At 31.2% G+C, this 17,699-nt stretch overlaps 1 protein-coding gene across 1 annotated transcript; it reads right to left on the reverse strand.

Annotated features, from left to right (window-relative positions):
- Positions 1-3,782: 3,782 nt before the first annotated feature.
- Positions 3,783-5,504, reverse strand: LOC116015807 (UDP-glycosyltransferase 75C1-like). The gene has a single exon (XM_031255975.1). It carries the CDS (start codon positions 5,502-5,504, stop codon positions 3,900-3,902), a length of 1,605 nt encoding a protein of 534 aa, XP_031111835.1. The 3' UTR covers positions 3,783-3,899.
- Between the last annotated feature and the right edge of the window lie 12,195 nt (positions 5,505-17,699).

The raw sequence follows: 17,699 nt of genomic DNA on the forward strand, positions 1-17,699 counted from the left end.
TATGTAATATGACTTATGTAATTATATTATTACTAAAATAAATATGGGAAAAATGAAAAATAATTTAATTATAATTATTACGGAGTATAAAAATAAATTCAATGACATGTTTAGCTTAATTACCATAATAATTATTAGGCAATTATTATTAGTCAATTACACTAATATATGTGCAATTATACTTTTATACATACCTTAAGTACAGTTATTTTCACCATATCGCGTTTAATTATTATTATTAATTGTAATTATTATTAAAAAAATTCTAACAACACATGTTTAATTATTTTTTTTTAAAGTTTAAATAATTTAAAGTTGTGATAAAGTACAAATAAGCCATCGTACTTTTGGGAAACAACAATTAGGCCATCGTCAAATAACACCCAAATAAGCCACTGAACTTGGTAAAAAAGAGAACTAAGTCACTAAACCCGTAAAAAAGAGCAATTAAAATTTTTAACAGGTTAACTTCAAATTAAAGTACAAATAAGCCACTGAACTATCTGAGAAACATCAACTAAGCCATCAAACATTCCTAGTCCCTTGGCGAATTAGTCAGTTTTCTTTTCCATTTTATATTTACTATTGTTTGGACAGAAATTTCAAAAATATGATTTTATTTTTATTAATAGTAGTATAGATATAGAAGTATAGATAAGTATTTGAATTATTATTATTGGTGTAAATAATAATTAATAAAATATTTTTCTTATAAAATTACGCAAAATTTGTTTCCATAATTCTCACAATTATAATGGTTTAATTATTCTCGGAATTTGGGAAATAAAATTTTGTAACCAATTAAACTTTATTAATTTTTTACTAATTAATTAATAATAATATTAGTTTGTGCGGGAAAGTTGAATGGAATGATTTTACTTTTATTAATAGTATTGATACTTGAATATAGAAACAATATTATCAATTAATAGATATTAGTTAATTTTCATTTTACATTTTCTTACCAAATAAGCTTTATTAATTATTTGACCAATAAAATATTTAATTAATTGATTGCAAAAGTTTGGGCGGGAGAATGAAATAGGAGGATTTTACTTTTATATATAGTATAGATTTATATTGATAGATTTATAATTAAAAATTTACATTTAGAAATTAAAAAATTAGCATTTAAATTTTAAGAATTTTAATTGATTGATATTGGTGAGGATTCTGCCAAAAATATTTCCACGGAAGAAATATTATATTTCTCAATGAAGTTAATTATAATAATTATAATTATCAAATATTATGGCAATACCATAATAATTTCATTAAATATATCAATTATAATATTTTTTTCTCTTCAAATATTAAAATATATTACAATAACTTAGCATAATAATTAATGAAATTGCCACAATTTTGAAATATATTACCATAAAATTACCATAATAGTTACATGAAAAAAGTGAAAAATTACCAGAATAATTACCATTAATAAATATTAAGAAATTAAATTAAAAAATATTTATATATTAAAGTAAGTATAATTTATTTTGTGTCAATAATATTACAATGAAAAATGTGAAGAGAATTACAATAAATAATTATTAGGCAATAATATTATAATTAATTATTAAGGCATGCATGATTTATTTTGTACTAATAATATATAATAAATAAGATATAATATTATTAAATTGAAATTATTAAAAATAATGTGTCCACAGTACAAAATAAATTATACTTGCCTTAATAATTAATTATATTAATATAATTGCCTAATATAAATTTACAATTATAGCTTTGTATAAGAAAAATATAGAAACTTGAATGGAATATACAAACCTCGAAGTCAACATACTGACTATGAGTTAAATAAAACCCTACAAAATTATCAAAATCACCGTCGTCATCATCCTCGATCGCATCTCTATGCTCTTCCATAAACTAAATCATTAGGGTTCTGTTACCAAGCATCTTCCTCCTCAATTACCTTTTGTTGAAGCAGAGTCTCCTTAAGTATCTTCAAGCTCATACCAAGTGATATAAACTGCAAAAAAATATTGAAGTACAGGGGAATATAGTTAGAAAAATGTAGAAAATTCATACGGAAATAACGTAAAGAGATGAATCTAAGCGCTCTGCATTGTCTTCTACTATTACTGGTGAGATTTGGAAGCTTTTGATCGTTTGATTGATGAGGCAACGAAAATAGAATTATACTGATGCAAAAAAATAAAAAATAAAAAATGATAGGGAAGATACAGGGTGGAGAAGCCCTACTGATTTGGAGAAAGAAATGATGAGGGAAGCTACGGATAAATTGGTTGTATTTATATGAGGAAAAAGACTAATTCAAAAGGAAAGTATAATAATTTCCTTATAGATATTTAAATATTAACTATATACATAAATATATACATCCGTTATAGTTTTCCTAATTATATAATTATAATAATTCCTAATTTCCTAACGTACATATATAATTATATATTGATTTGCAGTTATATAGATATATAGGGTATGATTTCTTCATTGATTTGCAGTTATATAGATATATAGGGTATGATTTCTTCTTCTTATTATATACACATATTTAATTAGGGTATGATTTCTTCTTCTTATTATATACACATATTTAATGGACTTAATTTTTTTATTAATTATTATATTATTACTAAAAACCAAATAATATGTAATAACTTCAGGCGTTAAACACTCTGAAATCAAATAAAATGATGCATGATTGTCAGATCAAAAAGTAATGCTACACATTTTACTTTTTGTTCACAAAATCTTTTACTATGTATTGTTATTTTATTTGGTTAAATCACAATCAAATTGGTCAATTTATAATAACAAATGAATATAAAAGGATTTTAACATTTATCACATTTTAAATCAGTTAATAAAAAAAATCAGTTAATAAAATATTGGGTAAAAAATAATTCAAGTAACTTTTTCAATCCAAAAAATGAAATCACATATATAATTATGTTATGTTATTAAAAAATTATTAATAACATTTATAATTATTAATGTATTTATTAATATCACATATTCATTGTATTTATACTATTACATATATATCACCAAATATATCACACCAATTATATCATCAATTATTCAATCACCAATTAATATTACCATATTATATTACATTTTTAACATTTTAATTAATTAATAAATCCAATCATCAATTATTCAATCACCAATTAATATTACCATATTATATTACCTTTTTAACATTTTAATTAATTAATAAATCCAATTATTCAATCACCAACCATAATAAATTAATAATTAATAGATTAAGAAATTAATTAATTAATTAATAAATAAAATAATATATTTACCAAAATGCCACTAATTTTGGGCGGGAAACTTTAGAAGGAGGATAATGTTATTATATATAGATATATAAGAATATAAGAAGATAAGATTTATCAACAATATTCACAAATCATCATGTTAAGTGGAGGCTGGTAAAAGGCTATGTCCAACAATTGGTGGCAATGAAATTATTTGGTGAATGGTCAAATCCAATACTCAACTTCTTGAAAATGTGATAGCGATATATAAGGAAATAAAGTAATGCATTTGTTATGAGTTATAGCTTTCGGCATAGTGGTAAGTGTAGTTTAGTTTAATTTTGAAAATAATTATGATACTGTGACAAAAAAAAATTAGTGTTATTGAGTTATGTGTTTCGAATATTATATTTGCGTCATCTTAGACTACTTATTTTCTGTTCTGACTCGACCACTAGTTACTTATAAGATGATTTGAATTTTTCATTTTAGGACAGTGAATTTCATGATGGCTTGACAAATGTGTACCATGACAGAAATTTGCCTAGATAGATGACGGAACAGATCAAAATTCAACCCAAAAAAAGCAAGAAATTGGTAATACGGAGTAATTTTGTTTTGAAACTAAGCTAGGAACTGGAATTAATTAAGAAGCACTTCATGCACATAAGCCTTGAGATTCAAATAGGAAGATCCACATTCTTTCATGCTACTTCTTGCTAAATCTCTCCATTTCTCAGCATTCTTTCTCAGCTCAGCTCCTTCCTCTCCCATTACAAATTCTATGCATCTCTTGAGCTCACTAGCTTCAACAATGCCGTCCTCATTGGCTTTCACTCTCGCCCCTGTTTTCCAAACATCTTGAACTAACTTAGCATTGCAACATTGGTCACTCCACAGCGGGCATGCCACAACAGGCATCCCGAACACCAAACTTTCTATTGTCGAATTCCATCCACAGTGTGTTAAGAAACACCCTATAGACGGGTGTTGCAGAACCTCGACTTGCCCACACCAACGCACTATCTTCCCTTGCTTCTCCAATTCCTCCTTACACCTCAACTTTCCTTCTGGCTTTTCCCCGTTGGCCGTCTCTCTAAGCACCCACAAAAATGGCATCTTACTTTCCACAAGTGCTTCAGCAATCTGATCCACCATTGTGGATGGGAGATCAGAGTAGCTACCAAATGCTACGTAAATCACAGAGCCCTTAGGCTGAGAGTCCAACCATTCAATATAATCATCGGACTTCTCACGCAAATCACCTCCAAACGAGGTATCAGAAGGATCTTTCCCATCCAAATACGCAGAAGGAACCAAAGGGCCAATCCCAATCAGTGTCATCTTCTTTATAGCCCTCAAAGCATCAACCTCCAAGTCATCAAAAGTGTTGACTAGAATTTTGGGATTCTCCTCACTGTTAATCAGATCAATCTGATCTTTCATGGACTGAATAGCCCAATCCAAAACATTATTTGTTGCTGTCTTGGAGAACATATAAGAAGGGAAATCAGTGGGACCCAGGGCAGGCAACCCAGGAATCTGAACCACTCCATTCTCACCACAACTCTTGAACAAATCCTGGCAATCAGTGAAATAACAGTAATAGATGTCTAAAACCGTGGCGGGTTGAATCCAAAGCAGCGTGTCCGGAACTTCAAGACTCCGGGCAACTTCCCCAACCCATGGCATAAGTGTAGTGTAAATAATTCCGGTAAACGGAGCGCCGTCCGCCGCCTTGGCCTTGACAAGGGTGGCCACGTATTCGGACCCTCTGGTCTTCAAGGAATTATACGCGTCGCCGTAGGCATCTGGAGTGAGTTTGTAGTAGCCGTCGTCGTAACCATCGGAAAAGGGGGCGAAATCTATGCCCGGTATCTCCGGGTGATTAGAGATGCGGTTGATAACGTAGAGAGTGGTTGATAAGGTGACTTTAACCCCCAAGTTGACAAGGCGCTTAGCAAACTGTAAACATGGATTGATTTGGCCTTGCCCCGGAAATATCACCAGAAGAACATGGCAGCGGTCTCTCATTTTGGCTGAATTGAATGAACCACGGATGTATAGTATATTTCTAATGTTTTGATGATAAAGATGGGTAATATAATGCAAGATTTTCATGTCGTGAAATGCGTGGAAATTGAATTTATTAGGTGTCCATCCCGACCTGACGCTACTCACATCCAACCAAGCAAATGAAAACTGAGCAATAATTAATGCCTGCAATGGTAGCTCAATATAGCCCATATGGCCACCATTGAGGCTCAAATTCACCTCTTCTCATGTGGGTGCAATCGGATGCCACTAGACTACAATGTAGTGTTCCTTAATTGATACTTTCTTATTAATATTCTAGTACACTCTTCTTATTTTACATTATTGGCGAAGAACTCCCATCCAAGTTCAGTCGTTATATCGTGGACCATGGTCCAAAAACAGCACGGTTTCTCTAAGTAAAGAAACGGTTGCCATCATATTTTAATGAACCCGTAAATGAAATTACAGTTTATCTCAAATGATACTACCTCACATCTGTTTTTATATTATCAAATGAAACTGTAGTTATATCGAAATGAAACTACAGTTGTTGTGTTGAAAGCAAACTGCAGTGTATATATATAAAATGAAACTGAATAATAGTTTCACATATTTGAATTGAGTGTATATTGTTCAATGAAACTGTAGGTATATATCGAAATGATATTGTAGTTGTGTTGTAATGAAATTATAGTGTATATAAAATGAAACTGAATACCAGTTTCACATATTTGAATGTATAATGTCAAATGAAGCTGTAGTTATATCGAAATGAAATTGTAGTTGTGTTGAAAAAAAAAACTGCAGTGTATATAAAATGAAAATTAATATTATTTTACACAAATAGAACTACTTTACACATAACGACACCGTTTTGAACCCTGGTCCACGGTATAATTTGCAATTGGACCCTTTTCTTATTAATATTTTGGGGCACCCTTTCCTTATTTTGCATTATTCGTGAATGGAAGAACTCCCACTTTTAAGTGTGGACCATTTTCTTATTACTATTTTGGTGCACCATTTTTTTTTTTTTTTTTACATTATTGATAAAAGAACTCTCACCTAAATGTATAGCCTTTTCTCATTTTGGTTCTCTGATCAGAATGGCCAAGAATAATAAACAACAGATGATTATTTCTAAAGTTTCGATAGATGAGTAATGCCAGATTTTCATGGCCTAGCTAGCTTTTGCAATTTGGAGGTTTATTATCTCTAAGAGCACCAAGCGGAAGCGGGCGCGTGCGCTAGGCGCGCCTGGCATTATCATTATTTATTATTATTATTTTTAAATTCAATTTTGTTTTGTTTTTTTTTATATTATTTTCTTTTCATTTTATTTTTCTAATCATACTTATAAAAATTCTTCAATAATCGCGAAATATCTCTACTAATAAAAATGCCCTAATGATTAGAATTGCAAGAGGAAGTTTTCATATAGTTTTCATATGTTGAGATGCGTGCAAATTGAATTGATGATACGTGTATGTCGACACCTGACGCTGCTCAGTACTCACATCCATCATGTGAACTGAGCAATTATGACAAATTTTGGCACTCAAGAGAAAATTGGAGTAATGAATAGGAATTATCAGTTAAAATTTGTTTCTAGTGATAAAATAGATGTGTAATTATTGTCACAAGTTAGGTTCATGGAATCTAAATATACTTCGACAAAACCAACAAATTTGAAGTATAAAAAAGTAATGGCAAATTATAGCATCAACACGAATATAATGTGTTCACATCAACAACTCAATTAATGAGGTAAAGTTTGAAAAGAAAGATCAGAAATCGAGTTAGTGAAGAGGGTTCTTTGTACATAGTAAGTAAATATCTAATCTCTGTACTTCTGTATTTAGCTTGAGTTATAATAATTTACATCCTTCCAATTACTTGGTCGAGGCGAATTGAGAATTCAACATTTTGAGAACAAACACAAATATAAATATATAATGTACGCTACAGTGCTACACCATTGACCCAGTTACGTACAAAAATAAAACTAAGGGGCCGTTTGGTTCGGGTCATCATAGATTACCTAGGTAATTTGAGTCGGGTAATGTTATATTACCTTGTTTGTTTCAAGTTATGAGATTACCTGGTAATGTTATATTACTTAAAAGCTGATGTGGCGGTAATGTTTAAAGGTAATGTGATTACCCCCGTTTTTTAAATAAATATATGTTTATATAATCAAATATAAATGTGTGTATATTTATATATTTATTTTTTTAATATTAAGCATCAATATATTCATACATATAAATAAATAAAAATACACACAATAAAGACACACAAATAAATAAATAAATAAATAAATATATATATATATATATATATATATATATATATATATATATATAAAGGACATTATAGTAAATTGTCCCATATAACCTAAAATATAACCTTTAACCAAACAAAGTAATATTATATTCCACAATCCAAACCAAACATATCAAGTAATCTTACATTCCCAAAATCTCACATTACCTTCCTGAAGGTAATCCTATTACCTAGGGTAATCCAAGATTTCGTGAACCAAACGCCCCTAAAGGTTATACACTATTATATCTTTTATATTATTGGCGAACTCTCAACCCAAGTGTAGATATTTGTTGTTTACCACGGTTGAAACTCGAAATAGACGAATAAGTATAACTTAAAATATATGGCGGTGTATGGTAACCGGTTGTTATGTAATTGACTCGTGCTCACCTTGTAAGGTGGACTCACGTCCATGTTTACAATTTTAGAATTTTATGTTCATAATTGTATAACTTTATGTCCATAATTTTGGAACTCTATGTTCACAATTTTTTAACTCTATATTCACAATTACAAAACTTTATGTTAACAATTTCAGAACTTTATATTCACAATTTCAGAACTCTATATTCAATAATATAACACAATTTTTGAATCTATATAACAAAATTGTGAATATAGAGTTAAAAAAACTGGGAATATTGAGCATTATATTTCAATATTTACCGTTTTTTAACTCTATATTCACAATTTTGTTAATATAATTTTATATATTGAGATTTAAAAATATGAATATAGAATTTTAAAATTGTAAATGTAGAATTCTAAAATTGTGAACGGGAGGCTGGGACCACCTTGCAAGGTGGACCCGGGTCCATAGCATAATTTGTCGTCTGGTACTGGTTTGGCATTTTAGTTACACTAATCTGATAGGACCCATAAATAATATTACCTCCGTCCCATTTTAGTTGTCTGGTTCGTTTAACGAGACTTTACTGAAATTATATTTAATCTAATTTTTCATAATATTAAGTTTAGCATTAATATATAACATTTATATATTTAGAAACTGCATTAAAACTACTATTAAACACAAAAAATTAAATTTAAAAAAATAAAAAAAAAATTACTAAAGAAAATAAACAATGAAGAAAGAGTTGGTTTGACCAATGAATAGTAAATATAACAGGTGAAATGGGACACATGGAGTATTTCTTGACTTATATATCAATGTTTTGAAACATAATCTTTATTTAGAGTGTGTTTGAAAATCAAGAAAATAATTTTTAAAAAATGAGTTATTTTTTAGAAAATATTTTTTCCCTTCAGTGTTTGGTTGCATTCTAGAAAATTATCTTTGGTATGTTTGGTTCATTTTTCAAAAAATTAGGAGAATTATATAATTAAACATTTTAATTATTTTATTTAGATATAACAACATTTATAATAACAATTTTTAGTATAATCAATAAATGACTCACTGCAAATTTATATTATAAAGAATCACAACAAATATATTATAAAAGAATCACAATAAAATAACATTATCTAGGAAACCACTCAAAAAAATCATAGCAAAGTCACAACAAAACCACAGCAAAATAACCGGGAACCAGATATCACAACAAAATCTGGTGTCTTTGGTTTCGCTTCGAAAGTCTCATATGGCTGAAAAAAAAAAGAGAAAAAAAGAAGAAGATGGCAAGAAGATAAGGAAGTAGCTGATGTAGCAAGAAGAAGCTGAGAGCAGATGAAGCGTGGTCATGGTAGAGAAAGGCTTGAAAAATGACTTCCAGCGAACTCCCTCTTCTATCAAAATTGACTCACTCTCCATTCCCAGCGAACTCTAATCTCCTAACTCCGAAACCTTTTTATCTCCGGAAACTCCCTTTCCGGACCGTTACATTCTTTTGCTAATTAACATGCTAAAGCTCGAAGAGCTCCGATTAGACGACAACAACTTCGGCTTAGTCAATACGGATTTCCTCTTGGGTCTTCCCCACTTGAACAGTTTCATCATTTCTGAAAATTGAAACCTTAGGTTAGTCCCTGGAAAATTCCTAGTGGTTAATTACAGTGGCAACGTAGCTCATTGCTTCAAATGAATTCTACCTCAATACTTATACTATGGACTAGGTTCATAGTACACTATTTATCTGATGCATGTGTATGTATCTTATGTAAACTCTGGTCGTCCATGATATAAATCGTCAATCTACAGGTGGTGGGCGAATTCAGGCAAATTATGCTGTGGACCCAGGTCCAAAACTACGTCGTTTTGTCCTCTTTTTTATTTTTTTTTATTTTTTTATTTTTATTTTTAAGATTAATAAACATATTGCTGAATATAGAGTTGTCCAAAAATCTATGAATATAGAGGTTTCAAAGTGTGAGTGTAGAGTATAGAAATCGAGGATGTAGACTTATGATTGTGTGAATGTAGAGTTGCCCAGAAATGTGTGAATGTGGAGGTTTCAAATTGTGAATATAGAGTATAGAAATCGTGAATGTAGAACAATGGTAAGATTGCGTTTCAAATCAGGAATATACCAAACATTGGTAAGAGTCCTGATAATGTTATCATGAGTTTTAATCTGCACACTTCCAATTCCACTAACCTTGCATTGGGTATCATTACCCATCAAGACAACTCCACCATCAACTGGTTTCAAAGAGACGAACCAGTCTTTGTGTGGACACATGTGGAATGTACAACCAGAGTTCAGAATCCACTTAGTTTCGCTCCGTTTGTCACCGGAGTTAACAGATAACATAACATCGCCTTCTGATAAGTGCAAAAGATGCTACGCTTATAAGGTCGTTCTAGGATCATATTGTGCACAATCGATGGCTTTTATGATTGATTTGAGCCTTAATTGCGTTACAATGCTTGTTATTACCATCGGACCCGTTCCACGCCTTGTTAATTGTTTTGTAGGTAAAATGATGTACAAAAAGGTGGAAAACGGCATGGATTTCGGAGATAGATTCACGGGCCGAAGTTGGTGCAAAAATAGGCTCTGGACGCGCGTCTATACCTGCGTCCAAAAATATGCCCGCAGAAGTTTCGCACAGAATAGCAGAAGCCTGATGAACGCGGGGCGTCCACCCGGGCGTCCATCAGAACGCTTGCAGAAGTTGAAGTTTGGACGCATTTATCGCCGTGGACGCGCCCGTGGACGTGCGTCCACAATGGCGTCCATCGCGAAGTTTGGCGGTTTTCGCAATGTTTAAAAGGGGAATTGAGCTAATTTTTCAGGGGATCTCGGAATTCATCCACCATTCCACACCCTAGACTTTCTCTCTCTAGGATTAGCCTAGAGAGAACTCTCCAAATTCACTCCACATTGCAATTCATAGGCTTAGATTAGAATTAGAGAAGAATTCCATTGTTGCAAGATTGTGATCAACATTCAAGTTCAAGTTCAAAGTTTAATTTCAAGCTAAGTCTTCATTTTAATTTCTTGTTGTTACTTTTGCCTTTTGCTATTTCAATTCCAAGTATGATTAGATAGATATTTGTGGATTTGGATTGAGCAATTTTGTATGGATATTCTTGAGGTTTGAATAGATCAATTAGGTTTTGCAATTGCTTTGATTATGAGTTTGATTGTGTGAATGATGATCTTCTTTGGCTCTTGTGTAGGAGTGATCAACCTATATGAGAGGTGTTTGGAGAAGGAGTTTCATCTACGAGAGTAGGGTTACTCCGTAGCCTAGCCTAGCACTTTTCCTTCTCACCTTTGAGAAAAGCGAGATTGGAAGGCAAATAGCACACCATGTGTTCGATAATTTGCCTCACCTAGCCTAGTTGCCATGAGAATGGGACTATGGACTAGATGATAGGCCAATGACCACGAGAGTGGCGTTGGCATAGTTGTCTTGCCTCATTTTCATAATCTAAGTGTTGCTAGCCTAATATCTTAGGAAATCAAGGATACCTATATGAGTTGCAAGATCCAAATCCTCATTTCCAATTGATTGTTTCCAACGTTTTGTTCCTTATTTTCATAATGTTTCATGCGTATTTCTTACGATGTTTGGGTTAGCTTTCAAACACTAAACACTCTTGTGCTTAATCCCCTTACCGCTCAAATTCCCTCCTTGCCGTCCTTTGAGAACGATACTCGGAAATCTTTCCGTTTTAACACCTACTTCTTTCCATCCACCGCGAAAACTACACTCATTACCTTCTGAATCACTTTCAACAACACTAGCTTCAGCGGACTTCTTCTATCTCTCTTGCTTGTTCTTTAGTTTGAAACATCTAGTCACATCATGACCATGCTTCTTGCAGTACTTACAGGATTTGTTGGACTTACGTCCTTTGGACTTGGACCTAGACTTTTTATTGCTATTCTCTGTTTCAACTGAACGACCCCTAACATACAATCAAGCCTTCACCTTTGTCCTCAGACTTAATTTCTAAGTCAAACTTTTCTTTGGACAATAGGTTCAACTTAACATTGTCGAGAGTTAGGACATCAAGAGTACAACCATATAGCATAATTTCTTTGAAATGCTTGTATGATTTAGGGAGAGAAACAATCAATAAAATAGCATGATCCTCATCTTCAATTATGACATCAATATTTTCCAAGTCTAGTAAAATAGAATTGAATTTATCCAAATGAAACTGAATTGAAGTACCTTCCGTCATACGGATTGTGTACAGTCGCTCCTTCAGGCGCAGCTTGTTCGTCAGAGCTTTGTCCATGTAGCACGAATCCAGCTCGGACCATAAACCTGATGTAGTAGTCGTCTCACCTACCACCTCATATAGAACCGATTTATATGATGAACAGGCTGAAAGCCTGAAACGCCGTCATGTTTAACGCCATTTAAGCATATTATCACCACTATTAATATAAGAGAAAATAAAACTTTACTCCCTCAGCTATTCACAAATTAAAAATGTATTTCGTATCTTTTAGTTGTTATAACTCTAATCTTTTAATTGTTGATCTAGTTCTAAAATTTGTCCCTAACTTTTAATTATTATAAATCTAGTTTCTATCTTTAAATTAGTGTATTAGTTGCAAATATATATATATACACATACATAGTGTTTTTTCAAAAAGTTTAATGTGTTAGTTGTTTAACTTAGAGGTTAGGAGTTTGATTCTTGGGCTATGCAAAAATAAAAAATTTTAACACAAAAATAAAATAAAAAATAAAAAATAAAAAAATAAAAATAAAAATAAAACATACTAATAAGTTGGATGACGGGTTGGCCTGTTTAGCCCCGTCAGCCCGTCCAATCACGGATTGGGTTGGAAAAATACCAAGCCATATAAAAAATGGCCCGACCCGACAAACTCAAGACGAGACTGCCCGTATGGACATGATTGACCCGTTTTGACAGCTCTATTCTACACAATAATAATTCACAAATTCAATATAAAATAAATTTCACGTTATTAAAATTTAAACATTTCAATATATTTAACATTTTCAATGTATATATGAGCAGATCAATGTTAATATGTTATCTCTCAAAATCTCTTATTAGTGATACTATTAACTAATTTGTGACCAAGATCTTGTGGTCTAGTGGCACCAAGTTGCACTCCCATATGAAAGGGGGTGGACTGTGGTGCCAAACTAAAATATAACTGTAATTTGAACAACAACAAAAACAAATATTGTGAAATTTGAAAAACATGTTTGTGTATCTTAACATTCTATACACAGAATGTCATCCTCCTAACATTCGAATGTACAAACACATCACAACATCATGTGTTATTAACATAATACACAGAATTCATCATCCTAAACATTCGAATACACAAACACATCATAACGAATGGTTCGAATGCACAAACACATCACAACTTGTGTTACTAACATAAATAACACAAAATACACAAAACTCATGCTCCTAACATTTTTAGTACACGATATAAATTGCCTTGTAACAGAGTTAATAGTACTCAAAAAAAGATTAAAGAAAAGAAGTTAAGTTGAATAATACTAAATATACTCTCACTTTCTAATCTATGCTTACATAGCACATTTAATTCATTAGAATAATACTAAATATACTCTCACTTTCAACTCTATTTTCTAATCTATGCTTACATACCACATTTAATTCATTCAAAAACTATGGGTCACAATTTTTATTACCTTTTTTTTCTCTTTATCCTCTAGTAAAATCAAGATACATGACAGAAATTTTACTATTTATTAATCAAACCAACTATTTAAAGCATCCCAAGAGGAATTTATTACATGGTTTTTTACTTTTTTCAACGTTATTATTCTTACAATTACAAAATTTTTGTTGGGCCCATTAAATATTTTGCTATACATTGACATAAAAAAAATGCATTGTACAAGGTAATAGTACTATAGAGTTCTTTTTTTATGGAGTTTTTCAATAGATGTGAATGAGGTTTTTTCAGCGTTTTTATTCTTACAAATACAAAATTTTTGTCCGCCCATTAAATATTTTGCTTTACATTGACCAAAAAAAGAGAAAAAAATGCATTGTACAAGGTACTATAGTACTATATAGTTCTTTTCTTTTTGGAGCCTTCCTGTTGTCCTTTGCACCAAAAAGAATAAAGAAAAAAAAAAAGAAAAACGAAAAGTACTATAAAGTTCCTAGTGTAGTGTAGTTTTGTGGTGTCAGGCGAGGGAGGCAATTCAGGTAACAATGTCAATTTAACATTTCAGGGCTAAAAACTGTCACTTTAATAATACAGGGGAAAAAAGTATTATATGCACATAACATAGGGGAAAAAAGTGTCATTTTCCCTTAAAAAAAACAAATGCCAATTTTATAATAAAGTTCACAATATTTATAAAATTAGTCCTATTATTTTTTTCTTATTTTTCAATAATCATCAACCATTGATCTGTTAAAATGAATTGATCAGATCAACTATTACTTTTTACGTATGAGTATATTTTCACATGAATTCGCCCTTAGGATTCATCAGTCGTTGAAAGTTTTTTTTTTAAAAAAAGAAAAAGAAAAATGAAATATATGGTTAATTTTATAATTATTACAAATTTTAAATTTGTAGTATTTAAAAAATTGGATAAATTTGTAAAACTCGATATCCAAATTGAATATAAATTTAAATATACTATATTTTTAAAATATTTATAGTGTACCCAAAATTTTTAATTAAATTTTTTCACTTTTGATCACACGATTATAAAATCATTTTCACATATGGTCTTACAATTTTTAAATCCTTGTCACATTTGGTACTCTAACTTATACAAATGAGTTATCTTGAAAGAAAAAGTTATCATTTCCTAATTCCAACCCACCCATAAAGAAGTTTAAAGAAAAAAAATAAAGGCTAAAGTGTCATTCCACACCATGAACTATATTGGATTATTCATGCCGCACCTTGAACTTTTATAACGTCCATTTCGATACACAAACCATTAATTTTTTTTCATCTAGCATTTTTCACAGGTTACCAGGTTACTATGATGACATGGCATAGGTAATTAGCTTATATGGATCTTCTTTTTAAGTCAACCCAAAATTTTTAAGTAACCCCGAAAATCAACGCCTCACGCTGCCCCTCCCCTATGCCTTCAGTCGGACCAGTGCTCACTAGACCAAATCACCACAGCCCCTCCACAATCCACTGCTCCTCCCCTCCCTTGCGGCAGCGTGCGCCAAGCCCATCGACGACCTGCCTAGGGGTGACCACGGTTCATTCCGGTTCCTAACCGTCGGTTCATGGTTCCAAGGTTACACAAACCAGAATCGGAACCTTATATAGAGGTTCCAGTTCCTGTTCAACATGAATTTTTTTTTTTTCGTTTTTTTAGTATATATAGTTATACATAATATGTTTTGTTATTATAAAAAACATATTATAAATTTTTATTATTATTATTTTGGCTACTGCCTACTGGTAGTAGGTAAATATAATTTTATATATATATATATATATATATATATATATATATATATATATATATATTTATTTATTTATTTATTTATTTATTTATTTAGCTACTGCCAGTAGCTAAATGTCTAAATATAAGAATTTTTTTTAAATTTTACGGTTTCGGTACCGGTGGTTGGGCTTGAGAAGGTTGAGAAGAAAACAAAAAAAAATTCAAAAAAAAAAAAGAAGAAAAAAAAAAAGTCCAAGTCAGCATATATTACCTATAACTTGTAGGTAACCTGTAAAAATTGCTAGATGAAAAAAAATTAATGGTTTGTGTATCGAAATGGACGTTATAAAAGTTCAAGGTGCGGCATGAATAATCCAATATAGTTCATGGTGTGGAATGACAATTTAGCCAAAAATAAATGATGATTTGTCTTTTAAGATAAGTCATTACTGACTGAAAACTAATTTGAAGAAACCAAATATACAAAAAAAAAATTTGTGAAACTAAATGTAAAAAATTTATAGTTGAGAACCAAATATAAAAATTGTCTCATAATCCTAAAACAAAAACAAAAAAAAAAACAAAAAAAAACTGCATTTAAAATTCGAGTGTCTAGATAATTCAACACAGACGCCTACTAAAAAAAAACAAAAAAACCTATTTTATTTCTAAGATCTATTACGTAGACTTCCAATATCTACTTCCTCACTATTTATTTCTTAATACGACAAAAGATGATAAGTTATTTTTATCCTGTAGGTCCCCATAAAAATGTTAACATCAAAATGTTGAATGAAGAAGTAAAAATAAGGAGTAGAACTTAAGACTTGAGTCCTTTGACAATGGTTCAGTTCGAACTTCGAACCGAACTGTGTATTGTAGAAATTAAACTGAAACTCAAAAGGTTCTGCTTCCGATTCCATAATATTAAGAACCGGAATCGGCAAATCGTATACAAAAAAATTTAAAGTTTAACTATTATTTGATTAAAGTTTAATCAACAATTATTTGATTAAAGGTTAAAAAATAATTATTTGATTAAATTTTAAATAACCATTTAACGTTTTCAAAAAAAATATAATTAAAGTTTAACTATAACAATTATTTTTATTTTTTAGTTTAACTTTGAAGTTTACAAATGACACACATAAATTGAGAAATGATCCAAATTTTTGTTTTGTCCATAGTATTGGGACGTGTTCGATAGTGGCAGCCGAAGCATGGGCGCTATTAAAAGGAATTCACTTGGTCAAACTACTTGGACACACAAAGAGTGTGCTCGAAAGAAACTCCAAAGCAATCGTTGAGGCCATCAACCGGGCGCAAATTATATCGTGGACCATGATTATGGCTGATACTGCAGTTGTGTTGAAAAGATAGTGCAGTTGTGTTAAAAAGATACTGCAACTGTATTGAAAGAAAACTGCAGTTGCACGGAACAAAGACCGTTTATCCGTTCAACACAACTGCAGTTTCCTTTCAACACAACTGCAGTATCCGTTCAATACAACTGCACTATCAGTTCAACACAACTGCAGTATCAGCCATGATCCATAATCCACAATGCATTATGGACCGTGGTCCACGATATAAGTACTGTCAACCGGGAAGCAAATCTCAATAACATTGTGGACAAATTCACCACGTATGTAGACGCGAGCTCGAGAGTGTCGGGGATTGGCAGGTAGTCCTCATTGTCAGGGAACAAAACCATGCAGCCGATCATTTGGCTAGAACTGCTAGAGCATACTGTGGTTTCTCCCCGATCGACCATCCATCATCTTTGTATTTTTTTTTTTTTGGGTATCCCCTTCCAGCCTTTCTTCTGATCTTAAACATATATATTTGAACAATTACTTCCTTAAAAATTTAGAATGAAAAAATTTCAAAAAAAGTTAATTATTGAATTTGGAATATTAAAAAAAAAAAAACAGTTCAAACCGAAACTGACGGTTCCAAAACCGTCCTAGAAGGTTCTGATTAGTGATTCCCATTCGCCATTTTTCGAAATAAAAAATCACGGTTCAGAATCGAAACCCACTTGGGGTCATCACTCATCAGTCATCACCCCTACCAGAATTCAGGGTAGTATTTTCCTTTAAAAAAAAAAAAAAAGTAGTATTTTCTTTCTTTCTTTTTATTTTTATTTTTTTTTTGAAACACAAAGTAGTTTTTTTCTCACCAATCTCCAACAAGGATGCTGTTATAGTCGTCCAAACTCCACTCCATTCCCCTACCTTATCATCATCGTACACATTA

This window comes from Ipomoea triloba, chromosome 4 (assembly GCF_003576645.1).
Source record: "Ipomoea triloba cultivar NCNSP0323 chromosome 4, ASM357664v1".
In the NCBI taxonomy this organism is placed as follows: Eukaryota; Viridiplantae; Streptophyta; class Magnoliopsida; order Solanales; family Convolvulaceae; genus Ipomoea; species Ipomoea triloba.